Consider the following 25049-nt stretch of genomic DNA (forward strand, 5'->3'; position numbering starts at 1 on the left):
TTATATGTATACATATGTATATAGATTTGAACTAACCCTGGTATTTGGATATAGGGGTTATCAAAATCCACGTAGGAGCTTCAAAACTATCACATTCGAATATACACAGCTCTGGAATACTTGATTTTTAACTTTGACTTTTATTTTTGCCTGAAAAAATAAAAGTCAATAATTACTTTATATATTATATATATATATTTTATAATTAATTAATTATTTTCTGCTCAAAATAAATAAAAGGCAAATTTTAACTTTTATTTTTGCCTTAAAAAAATAAAAAGCAGAAATAATCGGTATTATTTGCTCAAAATGATAAAAGTCATATTTTTAAAAGTCATGGAGGAATCAGAATCTACAATTAGAGACGAGTCTAATTGTACCTTTGAAAAAGCTATAACATAATTTTTTCACTATGCCTTTTTGATATCAAAAATTTTAAAATAACTTTTATTTTCAGTGTCTGATTTAACCTGATCTTGGAGAAGATACCGATGATACCGACACCAAGAACTGCAAAGACTGTTCTGCCTTTTCCAAGTTGGATAATAAGCAAACCGATTGGATCTGGTGGTCAACGAGGAGAAGACGAAGTATCTCCTGTCATCAAACAAACAATCACACTATAAGGCACTCATCATGCCCGTGTTGGTATCTAGCGCATAAGCATGGACAATGACAACATCCGATGAGGCGGCTCTTGGAGTATTCGAGAGAAAGACTTTGCGGAAGATGTACCGGCCTTTACTCGTTGGCGATGATAGAATGATGACGCGCCAGCTCTTAAAGTATTCAACTCGAAACCCGCTGTTGGTAGCAGAGGAAGAGGAAGGCCCCCACTGCGATGGAAAGATCAAGTGGAGATGGACTTGGCTTCATTTGGCATTTCCAATTGGGGCAGTTGGCACAGAAGAGAAACGACTGGCGTACTTTGTCCAAAATATCGCCTTCAGCCAAGGTACCACAAGGTGACTAGCCTTCTGGAGTAAGACTGGGAATATTCCGTCTACTCCCGGGGATTAGCAGGGCTCAAAACTGTTGATTGCCCATTTTACTTTGGAAGAAGTTATGACGTTTGGCGGGATGCTACTCGCTATACTTCCTCCACTAACGAGGTCGCTCGAGTCCATGCATCCCGGAAAGTGGGTGCTGCCAAATCTTTTAGCTACTCCTCGCTTGAATATGTTCCATCATATCGTCTAGTATGTTCCAAAAGCGTTCCCAATTAGTATTTCCAGGGTTAATGAGGGCCCTACAATAAATTACAAACATAAATTACTTTTAGTGAAATGTTTTCAGGAGGAAAAAGTATATGATTCAAAATATTTATTATTTCTGACCGACCTCACAAAAAGGAGAAGGTTATCAATTCTCCGGAATATATATATATTTTTTAATGTATGTTAACGCATAACTTTGGAACACGTTAACCGATTTCTATAATTCTTTTTGTAGAGGAAAGGTGTTACTTCACAGGTAGTCCCATACTAATTGCATCATAAAGAAATTAAAGGAAATCTTAAATTTTTATATGAGAATTGAAGTCGGTTTTGCTTTTTGCCTAAAAACTACTTGTGAGTTACTACACTGTGTATAATACACACCGCGAGGTGATAAAAATTGAATACATATCTATGTACATATGTAGCCATTTTCAGAATTAAATATTTCAATGCAAGAGATACGGTGAACTCGTTAAATTGTGGCAGTGATCCACAAAGAAATGAATGGCGTGTTTTATTGCAATCAAGAAGAAAACGATCCGCAGAAGAAAAATATAAATTATAACTTTCAATTTCACCCAGGGTTAGGCCGGTGTTAACGCACTCTCCGCATCATTGAATGTACATTTGCAGCGCAGTGAAATTAACTTTTGATGCTCTTGATCATGAGCTTCTTTGCATTATTACCTCGAGGACGTTGGTCTTTCAAAGTTGATCGATAAGCAAACGGTGGCATTTCGTGCCATCAACTGGCTGCTTATCTTTAGTTGTAAAGTTGTTAGCTTAGAGTGTGTACGTAAAGCAGGTGGTTCTGTTGCATATTCATATTTATGTTATTTACTTGTAGGGTAAGTGTATAAAATGCATTCGGCAACTTCTGTAGGAATTTGCGGTGGTCTGCTGCTGGTAATGTACAATCTGGGCTATGCTAGAGCTACAGTTGTAACCAGCGTTAACTATGTGTTCGAAGGCTTCAGTCCATATGCGACCTTGCGATTTTTTGAATTCAACGATAAAGGTTGGAATATAAGTGAAAACTGTTTGCGTGACATGTACAATTTTTTGGAAGGGCTTCGGCGCGGATATCTGTGGGCTGTGAAGTGTAAGTACATATGCATAAGCTAAACTAGAAACTTGTAGCGGGTGGTTATGGCAGATGTTTGTTTACGAAGTGTACGATGCGACGGCTTACTACGCCGGAGGAGCTTTGGGTGGAGCATCAAAGGTGCGGATACACAACCCAAACATTTGTCGTTCCCTACTGCATCAGTATAAGGATCAGGTACAACACGCTTCTTGGAGTTTTATTTCAAACGAAACTATTGTGCCATTCGCCGTACAAGTTGTTGTGGGTCACTACTTGTTGGACATTGTATACGGAGGTGGATTCAAGGTTAGCACATCTTGCAATAAACTGGTTCATTTTATTTCTAATAACTTTTCTTCTTTCTTAAATTCAAAAACAGAGTGAGAAAATAGAGCAGCTCATCTGTTTTCCAACTTCTTGCAATAATGGAGACTTGCAGCAGATTTTAGAGGTGTATCTCTTTCAAAGCAATCACGTTGTGAGGAACAGTACATATCTGAGGCATCGAGTACTAAGTGATGTATACAGCATTCGCAATGACACCGATTCATATATTTTAATGTAAGTGTGACTTTTATGCTACAATACTCGTTTTATTAGTTTTTTACACATACTGTCATTTTCTTAAATTTTTAGCACATTCGTTTGCAGTTCTTTTTTCGTGTATGCTTTGTTTTTTGTTCTGCGCAGTTACCACTCGTTTATCAACTACTCCGATTCCAGCAATGAAGCCTTTCGAAACAATTTTGGATTCGTTGTGGATTACAAAAATTCTCTATTGAGAAATATGAAACGCTTTGCCCGAAAGACCACAACAGACACTGGTACTGTTGACATCAAATTTAGAAGTGAGTTAATCATACACATTTGCGAATATATTTCCTTAGTATACCAAGTAGTTTTTAAGGAAAAAAAAACAATGCCGACTTCAATTCTCATATAAAAATTTAAGATTACCGCTAATTCCTTCATAAATCAATGATAGGATTTAAACGAAATCAGTATGGGACCACCTTTTAGGTACAGTACAACATTTCCTTTAAAAAAGGAATTATAGAAATCGGTTAAAGTGGTCTAAAGCTATGCAGTAACATACATCAAACAAATATTCCGACGAACTGATAAGTTTCTCCTTCTTTTTAAGTCGGTTAAAAACATGAAAATTTTCAAAATCTAAACCTCTGTAATAATTCTAATACAAGTTGCGTTCCCTAACTCGCAATAAATTTACAGGAATTTACCAGAAAGCGTTCCCGTACTCGGTTCTCTGGCAAAGTAGGGGAAAAATGAGAGAGTAAAATCGGTCCTCTATTTGACGGTAGTTGCAAGATTTTACCCGAAGAATTTCTGCTAGTAAAATCTGAGTGAAAATCTCCCACCCACCCAAAATTGGATGGTCAAGATTTTTTCGAACAAATCACTTTATTCGGTTTACAACCATAAAAAAAATATAATTTAAACAATTTTGCAAAATCCGAATTTTTACAATAGTTATTGTTATTAACTTTTTTTGTGATGAATTCAGTAATTATTTATTATCAACTGATTCATAGCATGTATCTTGCTCATTTTTTCCACGATAATAGTTAATTAGACACGCTTTAGCCTGATTGTTTCAATTTTTCAATTAATTATTATTTTGTATAAAATTTTTAACTTTTTAAAAAAAATGTTATAACAAATGCAAATATTTATTACTTCTCGATCAGATTTTTTAATCGTTTACATTGAATATCAATCCTTATTCTATAATACATTATTTAAAAGAAAAAAAAACTCCGGAAACTTGCACGGAGGTGCTAGTTATTAATTTTTTTCGCTCCGGCCACGGGTGCTTTTGCCTTATTGCCGCGTGCCGCCCCGACTCGCAGCGAGCGTGGTGCAACCAGAGAACGCAAAAAAAATAAAATTTATTTATAAACATAAGCATAGATTATTTAGTACAATATTTTTTAAAGTTGCATACACACTGCACATATTTAGCATACATAACATGCATATCGTCGATGTTTTTGCAAAACCGCCCATCGACCAATTGCAAAACCGCCTATCGGTTTTTCTTTGAAGGCATTGCCTTAAGAGGCACAGCGGTGACAACATATACACACATACACATATACTTGGTATGACATAATGCACTAATCGCAGGCTATGATGTTGATTCAAACTCAACATTTGAAAACACATTTATACTATGTTCTGACCGACATCGAAAACATGTTTTCGTTGCTAAAACTGGTTTTCGACCTGAAACTTGTGTTTTCGTCCATGTAAAATCTGTCAAACGAAAACCAGTTTTCGCTGAAAACTACTTGAAAACTCATGTTCCACTCAGTCCAATCGGTGTCTGCACTAGTTTTTTTCGATTATTTATCGAAGTGGAAATAAGACATTTTATCATCTTTAATACGCCATTTCGGATTTATTGGTAATTGGCTGACCAAAGTAAAATAAGAATGAAAGTAAGAGGTTGCTAAAGAGAAGAAAATTAGGGAAAAGCGTTTTGGTTTTGGTCTTGTGTAGCAAAACTGTAATCAGAAGATGTAAGAAATGTCAACGAAAACACTAACAGCCGGTGTGAACAGCCTTCAGCCCACAATCCCAAAACTCGTTTTCAAAGTGTTTTCATTGTCGGTCAGAACATGGTTTTACATGTATGCCCTGCAGTGAAAAGCCAAACCAGTTAGAAAAAATACTAGTTCATTAACTATTATGTGCCTACCAGTTCGACAATTTCGAAGAACTTAGGCGATCAGCGACATCTGCCTTTGAATTGCCAAAGCCAAAAATAAAACGCAATTAATTGCTTTTCTTACAAATGTCGGCTGTGGCGTCACGTGAAGACTACTGGTTCTGGTTCTGAAATCGCAGGTTCGAGGCCGCTTGGAGGTGGTTAAGATTTTTAAAGTTAAATAAATGTAAGTAAAAATAATTTATTCAATTTATAAATAAATAACAAATTTGAAAATCGAATTGCATTGCAAAAAAAGATTTAGGAAGAAATATAAAAACAAAGAAATTAAACAAAAATATTTTTTTTTATTAAATTTAAAAATTACAATAAACAGCATAAACAAAAAAACAAAATTTATAAAAAAATAAAAATAAAATAAAACATAGAAAATAAAAAAAGTTTCCCTGCGCCAGGATTTGAACCTGGGACCTCAGGCTAACCATGCGAGTGCTCTGCTCTGTCGGCCATTGTGACTGCTGGAGCGTCGCGAGCAAAAAGGCACTCTTATGCTTTTCACGGGGCATGAATTGGCAGACTATCTCATCAACTGGTATGATGCTACTAGTATTTATACTAGTAGATGCTGATGCATAGCCCGACAATTGACATCTCGTAGGACATCGCAATGTTAAAAATACCAGTCGCTAACATTGAAAAAGGATAGAACGTGAACTAGTTCGGCTGAAATGCAAACCGGTAGAATTCTAGTTCCCTGCAGGGTGAGTGTGCAAAGACGCTTGATACAATTGGTTACTGCCAAGAGGGTCCGGGTTTAATTACCATCAAACAGACGGGACATAAAGTTAAATTTTTTTCTTTCTTAATTACGAAAAAGCATCTGTGCACTTCACAACGATATATTTTATAACGTACATACTCAAATTTAAAACGAGTTGGGTTGGTGCTCTTCCATATGCGTATTTTTTTTAAATTTAGCACGCTTTTATTAATTCTAAAATTTTGTTTCCCTCAGTGTAGTTCCGCAATGCGACAGTTACAAATTTTCACCTTCTTAACATGTTAGTACAAGTTACATTATCAACCTTTATACTTTGTTTTCAGGAACTTTTAATTTCTTAAAAACGTAAATTCTCTTTTTACACATATCACGTCAACTTTAGTAAGTCAAACCTGAAGTACCTTTTTGCTTACAATTTCTTCACGTAGACTTAGGGGCTGTTGTTGTTTTCTGTGCAATAAGCTTAAGTATTCCTTTCATAGCAGATTTTTCAGATAGGCACCCATTATGTATAGTTGTTATTGCATTTCATATGCAAAGGTAAGCATTAGTGAGCGTGTCGTTTTAAATTTGAGTATGTGCGTTATAAAATATGTGGTTGTGAAGTGCACAGATGCTTTTTCGTAACTAAGAAGAAAAAAAAACTTAATTTTATGTTCCGTCTGATGGTAATTGAACCCGGACCCTCTTGGCCGCAACCAATTCCCAGCAAACACAGTTTCAAACGTTTGAGAAAAATGTATTTCTCAATTTGATATCAAATGTTTTTCTCAAATGATTCTCAAATTGAAAACGAGGTTTAAATTTTACATTTGAAATTCATTTGAGGTTGATTTGAATAAAGATGTCAAGTATCAAACGTTATAAACATGCGCAGTTAAATCAAAAATTGTAAGAATAATATTAAGATCAATTGAAAAAAAAAACAATGAATAGAAAAAATTTCAAAGAGAAAGCCCACAAATAGTGGATTTGATGTTTGCGCGGATTGAAAAAGCTGCAGTCCTTCAAGACGAATTTATAATAAATTACATTATCTTAATTGTTTCTTTTGTTATGTACATACATATGAGTAGTCCATTTGCAAACAGCGTTATGTGATTTTATAATAGAAAGCCATAAATTTGAAAAAACGGCTACGACAACAAGTAACATTTAAATTGAATCTTTTTTATTATTACCTGAAAATTTGGATAAACAAGAGCCTTATAAAATTATAACATAACATACCATGACATAAGATAACATTAAAAGTCTATACGATCTAAAGCAGTTTTCTAGGTTCATCAGAAGATGGATACTTTTGAAAGTTTATAAATAAGTATGATATCGACTTTTGGAAAAAGAGTTAACATTTTATGCTATTTTTTCAGAATATAAAACGATTTTGCACTGTGTTGTTAGTGGACATGAAACTACTTTAAATACTGGTACGTAATCCACCAAAAACTACAAATCGAAAAAATTTTACATACCGCACTTTGCAAGTGGACTACTCATATGTACATCGCGAAGAAAAAATAAATATGAAATATATATTTCCTATTATAAATTTTATTTCCACATTAGAAGTACATTTGATAAATAACCTTTGAAATTGGTTTGAGAGTTAACCATATTCTCAAATGGAGATCAAACTCCCCTTTTTATTGAGAAAGCTGTAATTTTCAAATCAATATCAACTCATTTTCAAACGTTTGACATTTGATAAAGGCTTTGATTTCAAATCATTCTCAAATGTATATCAAACCTAATTATTTGCTGGGTCGTATCAAGCGTCTTTGCACACTCAGCTACAGCCATACATGTAAATGTGTTTTCAAACGGTGAGTTTGAATCAACATCACAGCGTGTGGTTAGTGCATTATGTCCCTGCAGCAAATCAAACTAGTTCAGAACTTACGCTGAGCTAGCCTGAAAAGGGACGGTACTGGTTCTTCATCTATCCCAACTCAATGCTTGCAACTGTCTTTTTTAACATGGCGATGTCCTACGAAGTGACAATTGTCGCCCTCTGCAGAACTTTTGAACTTGTTCTGAGCTGACTCTGGCTTAGATGGTTCTGGTACAGTTCATATAACAACAGTTCTTAGATAGTTCAAAAAGGGTCACCTGCGGGCTAGAAAAAATGTGGTTAGTTTTGAGCTGGTTCTAATAAGTATAGTATAGAGCCTTTTCTTTAAATAAGCACGCATACAATTTTGTAAATAAAAATACTTCATTTTATGTTTAAAGAGCTATTTGTTTTGAACTAATTTACTTTTTAAAGCAAACTGTGTGTCAATTATTCCTTTATTTTCTAAAACCGTTATTCTTAAAAATAATTTATATTTGTTACGTATAATGAGTATTTCTGGGATACCTATAATTAAAAATCTGAACTAAGTCGTGTCAAAAAATGAGAAAAACGATGATATATTGAATGATTATTTGTGATAACTCAGCGTTAAATTGGATTAAATTTATTGAAATGTAATACATAGAATTTCCGGCATCTCATAAGAAATATAGAATTTTGAATATTTACAGTTTTCATGCTAAATATTTTTCGTAAATTTTTTATTTAAGGATGGCTCATAAGTATTATAACATAAACAAATAAATTCACGTTTCTAACTGTGTTGGAAATTTAGTAGAATTCTAGAAACTGTTATAAAAACTTCAATATTTTAAATCAGTTTATGAGTATGCAGTTCTATAGCCCATTAAATTTTAGTATAATTAATCGCGCTGATTTTTTATAACTCTTTTTACGCACGCTCTTGAAGGCATTCTCATATTTAAATATTTTTGTTTAAGATGCAAGATTATACTTTACTACACTAAAATTTGATGGGCTACAAAACAGAATACTCGAAATAGTTCTATCAAGTTTGCAGCACAGTTAGGAATTTGAATTTAAATGGTTTATGGAGTATGAGACATAGTACTTAAATAAAAACTAAACGAAAAATATTTAATATGAAAAACATTGGAAATTAAAAAAAAATCACTGCATAACTACACATTTCGGGTCAAGGCGAATTTATATAAGGTGGTGTTGTTTAATCAGCTGTGTGTAGCGTTTGATTGTCAAAATTTTATATTTTGCTAGTGAGTGAGTGAAAACGTGAAAGTGTTTGCATTTTCTGTCGCCCTTTTTCATTCGGAGAAGAATAGCTGAAATTTGACAATCACCAGCTAAAACAAAAAAAAAAAAATACAGATAATTGTTGTATTTGTTGAATCGATACCACCTTATATGAATTCGCCTTGTTTCGGGTGCTTAGTGATACATTTACGTATGTACAGTATCGTTCATATCAATAGCACTCACATTTCAAAGTGAGATTGTTTACCACTTTGGTTTATTTTTTTAAATCTGATTAAAAAGTCAAACATTTTGATGAAAAATCGTTAAGTTTAACTTTCGTTTTGTATAAAGTTTTAAAACACGGTTAATATTATTTTATTTTAAGCATGATCATTTAAATAATAAAAATAATTTTAACTCTCAATATATTGTGAATATTTAAAAAATAAATGGTGTACGCAGACCTTTCCTGTCAAGTGTAGCTTAACTAAATTTTATATTTTGCATTAAATTTTATACGTACGTAGATATGTATAAAAATGACATTAATGTTACCAATAACGACTTTTTTGGAAATATTTTAGCAGTTGCCCCATAAACTATGTAGAGAATTACATATTAAATAAACGAAAACAGTTTGTTATTAGTTTTAGGGTCTAAGAAAATCGAAAAAATATAGTATATTACATTTGTGCATCTTTTGTCAGCTTTCACATGACCAGTTTCAACCGTCCAACTCAGCATCCCTTTTTCAGTAGTTCAGAGACAGTTCTGAAATTTGTAGGGCGGAACTAGCGCTTTGACAGACTGTCCCTAAATTTTGCTGCAGGGGTCATACCATGTATGTGTGTATGGGTGTATGTGTTGTCACCGCTGTGTATGCTTTTATACATTTGTATATGAAAAAGCATCCGAGACGTGCAAAACGCCATCCGTGCAGTGAAAAATTCTTCATTTTAATACAGGCGTATTTAAATTGAATATTTCCACTATACGTAGTGATTGTATAATGGAAAAATCCATTTTGTTAAAACTTTTCACTATATTTAAAAACGAGCATTTTTAAATGGTAATCAAATAAAAAATTTTTATTCTTACAACGCATTTTTTTTTCTCAGTGTGTGTGCTCATATGTTAACCGATATATAACTTACACACCCAAATTAATTATTTTTAACATTTATATACCATATTTTAAATGTAGAAAGTAATTAAAAAAGTTTTTAATTAGTCGCATGAAATCGGCATTTCGTTACATAGTGCGGCGGTATAAATATTCTAGACCCCCTAGCGTATAAGGTAAAGATTTCAATCGGATATCTCTCAGGTTCAGAAGAAAAAAATTTTCTAAAAACTTATCCGCACATATCCTTAAGAAAAAATGGTTTTCCAAAAGTCTGAATATAGAGCAATCGTTATACGTGGCTTCAAACAAGACATTCACGTTATAAAATTTTAAAGCTTATGTTTCTGCTCTTTCATTCACGCTTGTCCTCGCCTTTGAATGCAAGAGCTTCAGTGAGCGTTGCACACTTGGATTACATTCTAAAAGTTTTTTATCAGACCCTTTTTCGTGAACTCGTTCACTTCCTCATTTTCGGAAATATCACTATGTCCTGGGACCTAGTAAAATTTACATGTGTTGTCTACGAGATTTCAAGGGTTTTTAACATTTCTAAAATCATAGCGAGTTACTCGTTGATAACCTGACTTGACCTGTATAAAAAGGCAACTTTTGACTGAGAACATCCATCATGTTTACCTAGCTTGCATAGATCTTCGCCTGAAAAGTATAGCCGTATTCTGAAAGTCCATTAGCCGACTGAAAAGTTGTCAGGTTCTCAGTATCTTCTGTGGTTAGCTTCGAAGTGTGATAGCTTAACTTTAACTTCAAGTCGGGACAGGTTACCGCTATCTTGCAGTAATATAACTTTAGATATACGTATGTACGTTATTTCGTGGTCAATTTAATTCGAGCCTGTATTGGCTTCGGCAGTGTATTAGAAATACTTTTAGATCGCCAAATAGTCCAAAGGGAACCATTTAGAAGAAATAAAATCGAGTTTGCCAAAACCAATATGCCGTTGTTGTTATTTTTACTAACTTCCGTTATTAATGATTTTTCCCGCAGACAATTTGCCGCAAATTCTAACAAAGCCACGATCACATAAGTTGGACGATATTCTTAACGCTGTTTCGCCACACAATGTTCTTTACAAGTTATTCGTTGGAGATGTATCACCACAGTCTATTATCTATGTCATATTTACAATACTCCTTATCCATGAATATTTGGACACACAAATAAAAGCAGTTTCCAGTAACATTGAACCTAAGTATGGAACGTCAGTGCCAAAAGTCCCTGCTTTGCATTACGCCAGTTTCCTGATTGATATTTATTTTTTTGTAAAGTTGAGTAAGAATTTTAAGTGGTGAAATAGTCCTGTAGAAGTAGTGGATTACATTTTCGGGTATCATTCCACAATATTAAGGACTATTTCACTATTCGATAACCGTGTCCTTTCACAGAATTATTATAATAAAAGTGTTCCTATCTTTTTAATAGTGGTTCGAAATTGGCTTCAGAGTTTCTACAAAAGTTTCCTACCGAAAAATACCAAGTTTCTCAGCAAATGATATTCGTACTGAAGCTAACTCTTCAGAAAGCTTTGTCGTAAGTATAAAACCAAGTAAATACATTGGTTAGTTTATTTATTTATTTATTTATATCATTTACGTATTTTTTGTGTCATATAATTTAATTCGTATTAATCGAGTCTGTCATTTAAAAATTTTAAACAAAAAAAGCCTTGTAATAAGTTTTTCGAAGTTTCATAAATTATAAAAATGATGAGCTACTTGCCACAATGGCAGCAATCAAACAATACTTCAGAGGATTTAGTGTTGAGCGTGGGAAATTTTCTGTTATTTGTATAATGGTTTTGTGGTCGCTATCGGAGGGGGATGTGGCACCTAAAGCCGCACCCATTAGAAAGAGCACACTCCAAACTTTATGGAGTCATCCTTCCCCTCTTTGGCTCTCTACATACACCCGGAGCCCATTTCAAAATGGGTTAAAATTAGCATTTTGACAAAGAAAAATTTTATTCGGGTTACGCCATTCGCAGCATTTTTGCGGCGAATACCTTACCGTCTTGGCGGGCTTCGGCCCCGCTTAGAAAAATTAACCCTCATCAGTCCAACTCCGGCTAAGCCATCCACAATATTTTTCCGCAAACCCCACCTCGAAATTTACAAAAAAGTACATATTTCAAACAGAATTTATTAATAAATTAGTGCTCGGAAATTTAAAATCTTTCTTTCAAATTAAAGTCGAATCCCTTGACTACACGCGTATGTTAAAATTCATTGAAACCCAATTCATTGTACAAATAACCGAACCAAACCCGTAAAGAACCAACTTCAAAAAAAAAAAAACACTAACGAACTAAAAAATAAAATAAAAATTTTAAAACTAAAGTACCAACTCAAGAATTACCAAACTATGTAACTACATACTACAACTATATTTGAAGTCGGGCGAGGGGGGTTGCTAGGTTAAGAACCTGCCAGATAAGGTTCTTCCTCTTCTTTCATGTCAAACTCATACAAATCCATTATGTCACATTGGAAGCTGTGGCCCGTAGCTCGTCGCTTTCAATGTGTTCAGCACTTAAAACTTAATTATATAATTTACAGAGACAATTTTCATTTTCCCAAGAGTAACGGGCGAGACAACGACGACACCCGCCTCCCTGAGTTAACGAATTCGTTTCCCCATTTTAGACAAACTATGTACATAAATATGGTTCATTCCACGGTGACGGGTGTGACATTTCAAATTACATTTTAAGGCTTAATTCTTAAACTATAACATAAAATTCTTTAAAACGAGTACTTTCTGTTAGGTTTACGAGGTATATACAATGTCTAGACAAAAATTTCAAAAACTATTTAATCCAAACGAGTTATATGAATTTTAGTCACTGTGACGGGTGTGACGAGTACGCAAACGAAATTAGGTACTACTTACTTGTATCACAGTTTTTCTGCTAACTATGTATTCTGCTGATGATTTTAAATAGTTCATTCAAGGCATATCAAACAGGTAGTAGCACTAGAGCAAAAACAACATTTACGTGTATTTTGTTGTTGCTTCTGGTATCGAAAATGTCAAAAACTATTCTGATTTTTTTCTTATAAATCAAAGCGTGCCATGTGAAATACAAAAACAAAAAAACAAAATATTGAAATTGGAAAAAATTAAAATTACTGAATTTTCTTTCTTAGCAAATTTGTTTGCTTCTCGAAGCATTGATTCATCCTANTACAAAAACAAAAAAACAAAATATTGAAATTGGAAAAAATTAAAATTACTAAATTTTCTTTCTTAGCAAATTTGTTTGCTTCTCGAAGCATTGATTCATCCTTTGCAAGGCCCAGTAATCAGCGGTTGTGCTGCTGAGTTGGGCGAGTGTTCCAAAAGCTGCTATTCAATCGCTTATTTTGTATGGACAAAGGTTTCACATGCAAATAGATTTTAACAATTTAGAATTTTTGTGAGAAGAAATATATTAAAAATATTTGGTGATATTACCTGTTCAATGTGCTTTGAGGTCATTATATAGCAAAATAAACATTTTCAAAACTTACGCCGAAGTTCCTTAACTCTGTTGGAAATTATAGATTATATGCTCCAATTTCAACTGTGATGGGTGTGATTTGACTTCGTGACGAGTGTGAAAAGTTGAGAATTTATAAACAAATCTACATAAATTTTGTCTCCGTTCGTTTTGAGATTCTACTGAACCGATTTCAAAACCAAGAACACCATTGGGAAGCAATTTTTCTGTAGGTGAGAGTTTTTATGGTTTCAAAATAGGTTGAGAACTACGGCCAAAATCGCCGCTAGAAAATTCCCGTATTTGTGTATAGTTGTTGTGGCAACCTGTTCAATTTTAATTGTTTTCGCGTTTGGTTTACATCGTATTTAAAATTAAACTTTGTAATAAAGATAACTGTGATGATGAAGAAATAAATGATAATTATTAAGACAATACAGTGAAGGCAAAATTAAAGATTAAAGATGAAAATTAAAACAAGGATTAGGGTAACTGAAACACTTTAAGGTAAAGGCGAAGGAATATGCAACAATAAAGATAAATACGAAGAAAAAGATGAGGATGAAGATTGATATTATTATCGATAGAATAATCGATATCGTCATCGATATTGTTATCGATATAATGAAAGCTTCGGTATATTTATCGAGAGTGTTATCGATATAACAATCGGCACATGATATGGGATCACATCACATTTAATCACATGATATTATATGGCATCAGATGATATTACATCACTTGATATGACATCACTTAAGATGATATCACATCACATGATATGACATCACATACTATGATATCACGTAACATGATAACATGGCATGACGTCACATGTTATGACATTATATGACATCAAATGGCATGACATCACATTATGTGACGTCATATGACATGACATCGCATGATATGACAGCACATGCTATCACATCACATCGCATTGCATTACCTGGCATCACATCATATAATATCTTACACGTCAACGCACGAAAGATAAAAACAAAGATGAAGACCAATTTAATAAATAAATTTGTCAAGTTACCCATGTTTATTAAGTTATCGCAACGTGTAGAATTATTCAAATTGATCAATGTAAATTTACAGACACAGAAAATTAGATGGCGAAATTCACGGACAGTTAACCAGTCAAAGAACGTAGATAACAAGAAGGGACAACTCGTTATAATTGTAGCGAAAGTGAGCAACAGGGGCGTGCCTTCTCTTTTGCCCTAGTACATTTTTTGATTGGATGAAAAGAGAAGGCATGCCCCTGTTGCGCACTTTCGCTACAATTATAACGAGTTGTCCCTTTTTGTTATCTACATACGTTCTTTGATCCAGCTATAAAAATTAATGGTATTAGCGAAATTTGTCAAGTTTATGAAATTTATCAAATTATCGATATTAATTGCATTATCAATATTTATGGAGTTAACGAAATTTATGGAGTTATCGCAAATGTATCGAGTTCTTTGAACTTGTCGAACTACCTATATTTACTAATTTACTGAAAATTGTCGATTTATCGAACCGTAGTTTTTGAAATTTTTAAAATATATCGAGTTATCGAAATTTCAAGGTTATATAAGTTTATCAAGTTTTCATTGCTTATCGAGTTTTATCGTGCTACCGGAGAAACTGGTCGAAAAATATAGAGCTAGAAATTTATAGAGGTATCCAAAGTTTATCGGATTATCGATCTATATGGAGATATATACATTTTGGAGTTATCCAAAATTATCAAGCCCTAGAAACGCACAGTTATCAAATTTTATCGAAATTAGTACGAGATACCGAACCTCGTTAAGTTAAGGGATTTTAGTGTTTACAGCCGCACTCAGAAACGTTCCTTAAATTAGCTCTAACGGGCACTTAACTAATGATCGTTAAATCTGTTAATTAATGGGCACGTTCAGAAGGCGCAACAGCTCAGTAACTGTTGCCATTGCACCTTCTGAACGCGTTGTTGTATACTTCTGATCCACTGAACAGTTGCGTGTTAGATGATCGTAATATTTTTCTGGTCATTTGAGACAACATGTTGTTGAGAGTTGAATTTGACAGCTAATGCATCAAGCCGTTCAGAAGACCCATAACGATCACTGATTTTTTTTAGCAACGGTTGCGCTCAATGGCTGCACCTTCTGAACCTACCCAATGTTTCCTCTCAGAGTTAAAAATTATGAAATAAAAAATTTAAGTATGGCCCCAGTTGCGGCCCTTCATTTTTGTCGCATCACTCACTTTTTTCGTTCAGTTTCAGTTTTCAGTATCATTTTGCGCGCATCGGCTCAACATACGCAATGGCTGAGTGAGCAGAGTACGTGCCATTCGAGAGATCCGAGTTCGAGTCCTAGGGCAGGAAAATTTTGTTTTTCTTTTTTTATTTATTTATTAATTTTTTCTTATTTAATTCTATAAACTGTCTGTATTGAATTTTTTAGTTTTTTTGATCTAATTTTCTTTTGGTGTATAGATTTTATTGCTTTAAAAAGAAAAAAAAAATTTAGTTTAATTTAATTATTTGCTAAAAGACAAACAAGACCAATAACAGGCCAATTCTGGCATCTGACTTTCAACTCACCTCATTCTTTCGAGAGACAAAAGTGTTTATATTTCGGCAACTATCTTGAAAGCCCTTTTCTGTATTTCAAATAACTAATTGACAGATGTGGTAATAGTGTTATTATATTTATCGCTTAGCAATAAGTTTTATAAAAACTAAACGAAATGAAAAACGGAAAAAACTAAAAAATTTAGAAACTGAAAGAAAAAGAAAAAACATGAATCAAAAAAGTTTCCAAACGTTAAATAAAATAAAAAATATGAATTTTTGAAGTAATAAAACTTAAAAAAAATTCGTTGCCGAGGATTGAACTCGGATCTCTTGAATGGCACGAAAGTGGTCTGCTCACTGGGCCATTGCCACTGTTGTAGCAACGTTATCGAAATTGAAATTTATTGGAAACAAACAAAAAATTTCAAAATCATTCGTCAAAAAGTTAAGTAAAGGTTTTTGTTTACTTAACTTTAATGTTCATTAAATGCCGTTAACGAATCATTAACTGACTCTGAGAGGGAATTTTTTCAAATCGTTACTGAGGGACACCTTAAGTAATCATTAAACGACTCTGAGTGTGGCTGTAGTGAAGGAGTTTTCCGGTGAGTAATTTTTTATAATATATGTAACGACGTGCTCAGTTAAAAAACCTCTCCAATGGTCTTAAAAAACTAGAAGAACGGTCGAATTTCGACAGTAAATGGCACTCATAGTACATATTATTGGACTATAAAACTAACTTTATTTCCAAAAAATCGGATTTTACAAACATGTAAAAGATGCTGCCTCCTAAAGACGGGATAATCCTTACTCGTACTCTTCATCTCCACTGTCTGAGTATGGAGACGTCATTGTAAAGTACCTGATTATTAAATATAACTACAATTTTCGTGAGGCTGTTGCCCGTCAAACCGTATGAGATACTGTTTTTACCCTGACAAGTGAAGTAATAGTTTCTTTGTATCTGTGGCAGCATAGCTTAGTTTTCCCATCGCTCAAGCAACCTATCTTTGTGATTAGCTTTATCATCGATGATCACAAAGAGATATATGATACATTTCAAATTAGCAGATAAGTAACCGTAGTAGTCCCTGGACGAATTTTTTAAAACTATTGTGACTGGCGTGACTAACATAATCGGTATTTTTTTTTAGAAAATAAAAGCATATAAATATTTAAAGCATAAACAGACGGCAGCGTGGAAACTCGGAAATTAACTGCAGTAGATCCGGCTTAAGTCCGAGTTAATCCGGATAAAAACGTTACAAGGTAAAATCACTGAGAGGCAGTCTGACGTTTGCCAGTAATATAATTTTAAAATTCGAACCAAGGCGAATTTATATAAGGTGGTGTTACTAGCTCAGCTGATTTTGTGTATGTGTTTCGCCGCACGGCTTCCGATATCAAATTGAAAAATTTTGTTTGAATTTCTACACATACTCTTACAGATTTTGACAGTTTATGTCGCCAAAGCAAAAACAAAATACGTGTAAATTTTTGTTTTTGTACTCCTGCTATCACCTTATATTAATTCGCCTTGATTCGAACTCAAGCTCACACACACATTCTCATTTTTAATCTCAAACAACAACAATTATGAATAATTTTATTTTTTTATTTTCAATTTTATATGATTTTAAAATGTTTGCAAACGTCAGAATGATTGAATGAATGATTTTACCTTCTAATGTTTTTATCATGGTTCTCTCCATTGACCGTTTAAACGATGCAAAAATTACAATAGACTACAAATAAATATAATAAAAAAAATTCTTTTTAATATACCACGGCATACAAATGGACTAAAAAGTATTGTACAGGCTTACAAGTATGGAAAGCGCAATTTTGTTTGTTTACATTTGGAAACAGCTGAGATCCCCTGATTTCAAATTCTCCCATTCGACGCACAGAGTTCCATTCAAGATTCAGAAAAAAATTTGAAAAGTAAAGTAAGAAAAATTCTAGAGAAATGTGTTTTTATTCTTTTGAATTGATTAAATAAGAAATATAAAATACATGCCAAGCTTTGTATTTCCAATAATAATGATAATTGTGTATGTTCAAGGCAATAATTTAAAATATTTGTGAAACTAAGGCCCACTTGCAGAACAGCACGTTATCTATTTAACTCGAAGTTTAGTGGTTAAATTGATAAATTTGCTTGCACAATCAATGGTTAGGAGTAAAATTATAGTTAAATCGTTAAATATTTAGCCCAGCAATTTTCGAAGGTTAACTTCCTAACTCTACGTATGTCATTTCTGTCAATAACAAGAAAAAATAAATTGAGATTTCAAAAATATTTTTGAAAACATATGTACATACATACATACATACATATTCACGTATTCATTATTCCGCCTTCAGTTCTGAGGTTTTGGTCAGTCTGGTGTAAAAAATATATGCGATTAAAATGCACCAACCGTGTTAGTAGTCCATCCAATTAAGAGAACTCTCGGAAGTGCCGCTGGCTTATTTAAAAAGTGTACCTATTTATGTATGTATGTATGTACGTATGTATGGAAGTGTTTGAAATTCTATATTCAAATGTAAATAAACGTCAAAAAAAAGAGAGTGGTGCCTACTTAATTTAAAAATCCCTCGGGTTACTTAACGCTGGGCCAGTTTTCAACGCTGCAAGACAATGTCTGGTTAAGGAATATAACAATTTAACTCTGAGCTACTTATCTCTCTATTTATACATTTACCTCTAGATGTTCTGCAAGTGGGCCTTATTGTTTTGCGCTAAACTACAACAATGTGTGTGAAATTCGTTGTCATTGTTTTTCTTTATTTGCTTGTGCCGATGGAAAAATTAGGTAAATTTGCAATTATTTTTTCAAAACATTATAAATCGATATTTTTCAATATATTTCTTTCCAGAGCGATATTTATGTGCACGGGAGGAGTGCTATAAGCAACTGCAGCCAATCTTCTTCACCAAATCTTTTTCCGTTTTTCAATTAGTCTGTTCCAATAGCAGTCCGGTTTACAGGATTTAGTCAGAACTTACAGGAAGTCGTTCCTATTGACATAAAACCTGTAAGTGGGAACACATTTGAGAGAGTAACTGAGCAACTGTTCCTAGTCAGAAGTTACAGGATTTAGTCCGGAGTTTTTTTTTCTGTAAGTTCATGAAAAGTGTCAAACGATCAGCTGATTTGCATGTGCAAGCAAAAACAAACAGCGGTGAAAGCAAAGTACCTTATATTTGTAAAAAAATGGAAGTAAACAACGAACTGTTTGAATATGTATAGATTTTAATAATTATTTAGTGATATTTCAGCTAAATCAGTGTTGTACAAATCACATGTAAACAAACTGACTGACGTTTTTACAGGAAATAGTGCTTTTTGCGTTCCTATGTACTTCTGCATCTGTTCTCCTTTTACTCTCATTTGAGAGAGTAAAATTGTAGATTGACAGTTCCACAGGTTTTAGTCCGAAGTTCAAAGGAACAGACTAAATGTGACCGTAAGCACAGAAGATGTACAAGTGAGCGAATGTGTTAACAGAGAATAGTTGTGGTTGTTGTTGTTGTAGCGGCACTACTAAGCCCCGCCTCAGTCGGTTTGTCCATCAACAACAACAGCGACAGGTAGTTGTGGAAGTACACTGCCCTTTCCATATTAACAGAGGTATTCTCTGAGTCTTGCAAAGCTTTTGCATGGTGCACAAATTGTACGGTAAAACCCGGTTTTCGTATGGGACAGCTTTGCAAAATAGTGCAATCCGTGCACCGTGCATGGGCTTTGCAAGACGCAAAGAATACCCCTAATATTATTAAACTAACTAAGTATTAACATATTCAATTTAATATTTTTATATACATTTTCATTTATTCAACATCACCATAATTGATTATTATTAAAATAAAAAAATTTTACTTTAAAAGGATTTTTTTATTTCAAACGATTTATAGGTGAAAAAGAACTTGAATAGTTATTCAACCTCTGAAGTAACATCTAAGGTAACCTGCGTATAACAAAGAGGTACTCCCGGAGGGCATCCCGTCACGCGTGTTCGGTTTTTCGCTTTCTGAAAACAAAAGTGATAGTACATATATATGTATATGTATATACATACATAAAAACGAAACTTAAAATGGTTCAAGAACTTACAGACAAATTAGATGATGAAGTTTGATGATTAGTATTGGGGAAAATCGTTTGCAAAGATCTTCTGTATCAAAATTTCTATTCAGTTAATTTTATTTGCTTGTTTATTTCAGTTAATTTGAATTATGACATAAACAGGGATGTTTTGAAACGTATACTTTGAACAACTTTTTTATAAATCTTGAGATTATTTATTCAGTTTAGAATTAAAAAAGTTAATTTATATTCAAAACTATATCGTCGTTTAATCTTTGTCAAATCTTTACTAAAGTATTTATTAAGGATTCTTCTTCTTTTTTATTGGCGCTGTAACCGCCTAGGCGATTTTGGCCGAGTCCAAACAGCACGCCAGTCATTTCTCTTCTGTGTCAACTAACGCAAAGTCCTTCTCCACCTGGTCTTTCCAACGCAGAGGAGGCCTTCCTCTTCCTCTGCTACCAGCATCGCGGCCCTCGTTGAATACTTTCAGAGCGGGAGCGTTCTGTCCATTCCCTGCAGGGAAAGCTACCAGTTGTGAACCAGAATCCCTGCAGGGAAAGCTACCAGTTGTGAGCCAGAATGCTACCAGTTTGCGTTTCAGCCCAACTAGTTCACGTTGTATCCTTTTTCAATGTTAGCGACTGGTATTTTTAACATGGCGGTGTCATAGGAGATGTCAATTGTCCGCTCCTGCATCAGCACGCTACCAGTAGAAATACTAGTAGCATCATACCAGTTGATGGGATAGACTGCATATTCATCCCCCGTGAAAAGCATAAGTATGTAATTTTGCTCGCGGCGCTGCAACAGTGGCAATGGTGGACAGAGTAAAGCTTTGGCACGCCAAATCAAGAGATCCGAGTTCGAATCAAAGTGAGCGAGAAATGGTAGGCCGTCGCTTTAGCACATACTGGTTAATGAACTAGTATTTATGACTCTCCCATTTAATACCAGTTTTCGAACTAGAATTTCTACCAACTAGTTTACTTTTTTCTGCGCGGAACTGGTATATAGCATTGACACATTAAGTTAAACTTTTGGCAAATAAAATTAATCTTTTGGCAAATAAATTTAATCTTTTGGCAAATAAATTTAATCTTTTGACAAATAAAATTAATGTTTTGGCAAATAAATTTAATCTTTTGGCAAATATATTTAACCTTTTTGCAAATAAAATTAATCTTTTGGCAAATAAATTTAGTCTTTTGGCAAATAAAATTAAACTCTACTATAGTACTAAACAGTGTTTGAAAAAGTAAAAAAATAAATTAAAAANAACTGCTGTTGCTGTGCTAGGAAAGCATTCTTTTTAACTTTTGACGCTTAGCTTTACTGCGCCAATATCAAGAGTTATCCTCTAGGATAGCTGAAAAGTCTTTTTTGGTTTATCTGTTCTGTCGATTTGACTGCTCACTTTCAAACAGTTCTCTCACAGCATGGTCTCAAATATTCGTCAAACAATCTGGCGCACTTTATTTCAACCAAACCACGCATTATGGCCAAATGGGATAAAAAACATCTAAAATGCTACAAATCTTGAACTCCCTTAATATATTTTCAAACGCAGCTACAAAAAAAAAATTATTTATGTGCATACGCAGATATGTACATTATGGTGCTCATCGAAAATGTTTTTTTTTGGAAACTTCAATACCCTACCCCCTAATTTTATTCGTTTTTATGAGAAATATTATTGCCTATTTTTATAGATATTTTAAATTCCATTTAGAGGTCGCGATGTGTCGATTTAGGTTAAAAAATACGGTTNCTCTCTTTAAATCAACTCGTGTGTATTCACTTATTACTTTTTGCATTCCGCATGATGAGAGCATGTCTAGGTAGAGATTTACATTGCTACTATTAGCATCCATTATATTTATATTTATGTCACCAATTACTACTATACACTCCTCTTTGTTTGCCTTTTTCAGTATATTCTCAAGTTCATCAACGAATATCCGAACATTGTTTTGCGGAGGCCTGTAAATAGCGTGCAAGGTGCATGCAATGTTGTTGTTGCTGCCGGCTATTGTTATTTCGATAGTCTCAAATGAATTTGTAGTGTATGAAATGCGTTGATAACATAAGTACTCCCTCACGTATACTGCAATCCCTCCCCCGCTTTTCTGACTCCTCTTCAAGAATTCTACATTAAAACCATTAATACCAAATAGGCTTTGCTCGTCATTCGTGATGTTTGTTTCGACTAGTACCAATATATCAATGCAGTCAATAAGCTTATCAATTTCTACTCGGAACGCGTTGAAGTTTTTTCTTAAAGAACGAATATTTAAACAAATACATTTTAAATCATTTCTTGTGAAGTTTTTTGTATCAATTTCGGAAAACGCTTGGAATGTTTTTCCTACAATATTGTTCATTATAAAATAATTATTCTGCAATTGTGTAAGTGATAATAATAATAAAATAAATACTTATATATAAAGTGAAAATAATAAATGTGAATAAATAAAAAAAATAAAAAAGGTGAAAATTTAATAAGCAATGTTAATGTATGTATGTATATTTGACCTAATTTATCAGGTCGATATCTAAATCTGAATTAATGTAAGTTATTGTATTATTTTCACTCTTTTTTGCTAAAATACGACCCCCTTTTACCCATATAAATTTCCAATTGGACGCCTTTGCCTTATTTCTAGCGGTCCATAGCAGACGTCGATTTGTTTTTGTCAGATCGTCGTTGACGTACACACGTTTTTCAGCGCTGTTACTATGGTGTTGTTCTCCTTCATCTAGTTTGTTAGCGTAGAGCTTCATTCCACGTATTTTCTTCAAGAGCTCATTCTTTTTCCGGGCAGACGTGAATTTGATGAGAATGTTTTCCCCTTTGCCTCTTATGCGGTAAACATCTTCCACATCGCTTACACTCAGAGTAACGTTTGCAAAGCTTGCGATGCGTTCCACAACTTTATGGAGATTTTCATTTTCTTTTTTGTTGACATTTCTTACGACAATGTTTTTTCTCAAAGTTTGTTGTTCCATCTCATTTACCTTCCGTTCCAGTGCAGATATGCGAATGTCTTTTACATTACATTTTTCATGCAGATCACCAATTTGCTTCGTCAAATCGGACATCTTGTTTTCGAACATGGAGGTTATATTTTTTAATTCATTTCTATAATCAGTCTGTGATTGTACAAGGTTTGCGGCCATATCTTCAATCAAACGTTTTATGTCCTTTGTAACTGCCTTTAAGTCACAGATATCCGATTGTACACCACTCTCATCCGACTCATCATTGTCATCAGTTTTTTGTTTATCATTTTCTACCAAAACCGCTTCGGCAGACTGGATCGAAGAAGGCTTTAGTTTTGTAGATAGCTGCTTCGACGTTCCTTCTGCTAGTGAGTTTGACGATGATTTTGACCTTTGCCTGCATTTGTGACATCTCCAGTTTCCACGCCGGTCGGAGCCCATGGTTAGATAAGTGGTGTCAGAAATTGTAGTGCATGTAGAGAAATGATACATGTTTTTGCATCCCACGCACGTAGCATACTCGCCATTGGCGGGCAAGGGCTCCTCGCATTCCCCGCATGCAAATATTGTTGTGTCCAGGTTGCTGTTTGGCATTGTTATTTGGGAAATTTGTTTGTATGTATTATACTCTATGTATGTTTATTTATTAAAATATTATTTGTGAGCCTACTCAAAACACGTCTACTCGCTATCACTTCACTTGCATTGCTACCATTGAAATGGCAAACAAAATTTTGTAGTGAAAACGCTTACTTTGGGTCCTTCAATAAATTTCACACGTCTAGTGTGGTTGGTAGTCACTCTAATTCTGTTTTCTGTTTCTAAGATCGAATGCCGTTTTTTTTATTTTACCCCATAAAAATCCCAACAAGCCAAGTTCGTAAATAGATTATTAAATACCATTTTAAAGGCCTATATATCCTCTTCTCAGATGACATTCGATCTTTGAAATCGAGTCAAAAATAGTCATTCCAAAAAAAACACATTTTCGATGAGCACCCTAATGTACATATGTTCGTATTCACAGAAATAAATTTTTTTTGTAGCTGCGTTTGAAAATATATTAAGGGAGTTCAAGATTTGTAGCGTGGTTTGGTTGAAATAAAGTGCGCCAGATTGTTTGACGAATATTTGAGACCATGCTGTGACAGAACTGCTTGAAAGTGAGCAGTCAAATCAACAGAACAGATAAACCAAAAAAGACTTTTCAGCTATCCTAGAGGATAACTCTTGATATTGGCGCAGTAAGGCTAAGCGTCAAAAGTTAAAAAGAATGCTTTCCTAGCACAGCAACAGCAGTTTTTTAATGTATTTTTTACTTTTTCAAACACTGTTTAGTACTATAGTAGAGTTTAATTTTATTTGCCAAAAGATTAAAATTATTTGCCAAAAGATTAATTTTATTTGCCAAAAGGTTAAATTTATTTGCCAAAAGATTAAATTTATTTGCCAAAAGATTAATTTTATTTGTCAAAAGATTAAATTTATTTTCCAAAAGATTAAATTTATTTGCCAAAAGATTAATTTTATTTGCCAAAAGTTTAACTTAATGTGTCAATGCTATAATTATGGTACATAACGACCTGGTATGACTTTTATCCTTAAATAATACTTCATGAACTGGAATTTGTGCATACTGGTTTAGCTTTTCACTGCAGGAATGCGTCTTTGCACACTCAGCTACAGCCATACATGTAAATGTGTTTTCAAATGTTGAGTTTGAATCAACATCACAGCGTGCGGTTAGTGCATTATGTCATACCATGTATGTGTGTCACCGCTGTATGTGTTGTCACCGCTGTGTATGCTTTGTATACATTTGTATATGAAAAAGCATCCGAGACGTGCAAAACGTCATCCGTGCAGTGAAAAATGCATCATTTTAATACAGGCGTATTTGAATTGAATATTTCCATT

At 33.8% G+C, this 25049-nt stretch overlaps 1 protein-coding gene across 3 annotated transcripts in view; it reads left to right on the plus strand.

Annotated features, from left to right (window-relative positions):
* Window positions 1-1710: 1710 nt before the first annotated feature.
* The window catches only part of LOC108363348 (uncharacterized), a 37425-nt gene continuing 14086 nt past the window's right edge, over window positions 1711-25049 (plus strand). For 2 of the 3 annotated variants that reach the window (XM_017616688.1, XM_017616689.1), the window contains exons 1-7: window positions 1711-2012; window positions 2068-2322; window positions 2393-2613; window positions 2687-2868; window positions 2944-3155; window positions 10985-11264; window positions 11420-11527. In XM_017616688.1, the coding sequence (XP_017472177.1) occupies window positions 2082-2322; window positions 2393-2613; window positions 2687-2868; window positions 2944-3155; window positions 10985-11264; window positions 11420-11527 (1244 nt within the window). In that variant the 5' untranslated portion in view covers window positions 1711-2012; window positions 2068-2081. Of the gene's footprint in view, window positions 2013-2067; window positions 2323-2392; window positions 2614-2686; window positions 2869-2943; window positions 3156-10984; window positions 11265-11419; window positions 11528-18749; window positions 18855-18918; window positions 19063-25049 lie in introns of those variants that run through there. The other variant, XM_017616690.1, reaches the window with a different exon arrangement.

Source organism: Rhagoletis zephyria, unplaced genomic scaffold (assembly GCF_001687245.7).
Source record: "Rhagoletis zephyria isolate East Lansing unplaced genomic scaffold, Rhagoletis_zephyria_1.1 Rzeph_scaffold_01252, whole genome shotgun sequence".
NCBI classification, from domain to species: domain Eukaryota; kingdom Metazoa; phylum Arthropoda; class Insecta; order Diptera; family Tephritidae; genus Rhagoletis; species Rhagoletis zephyria.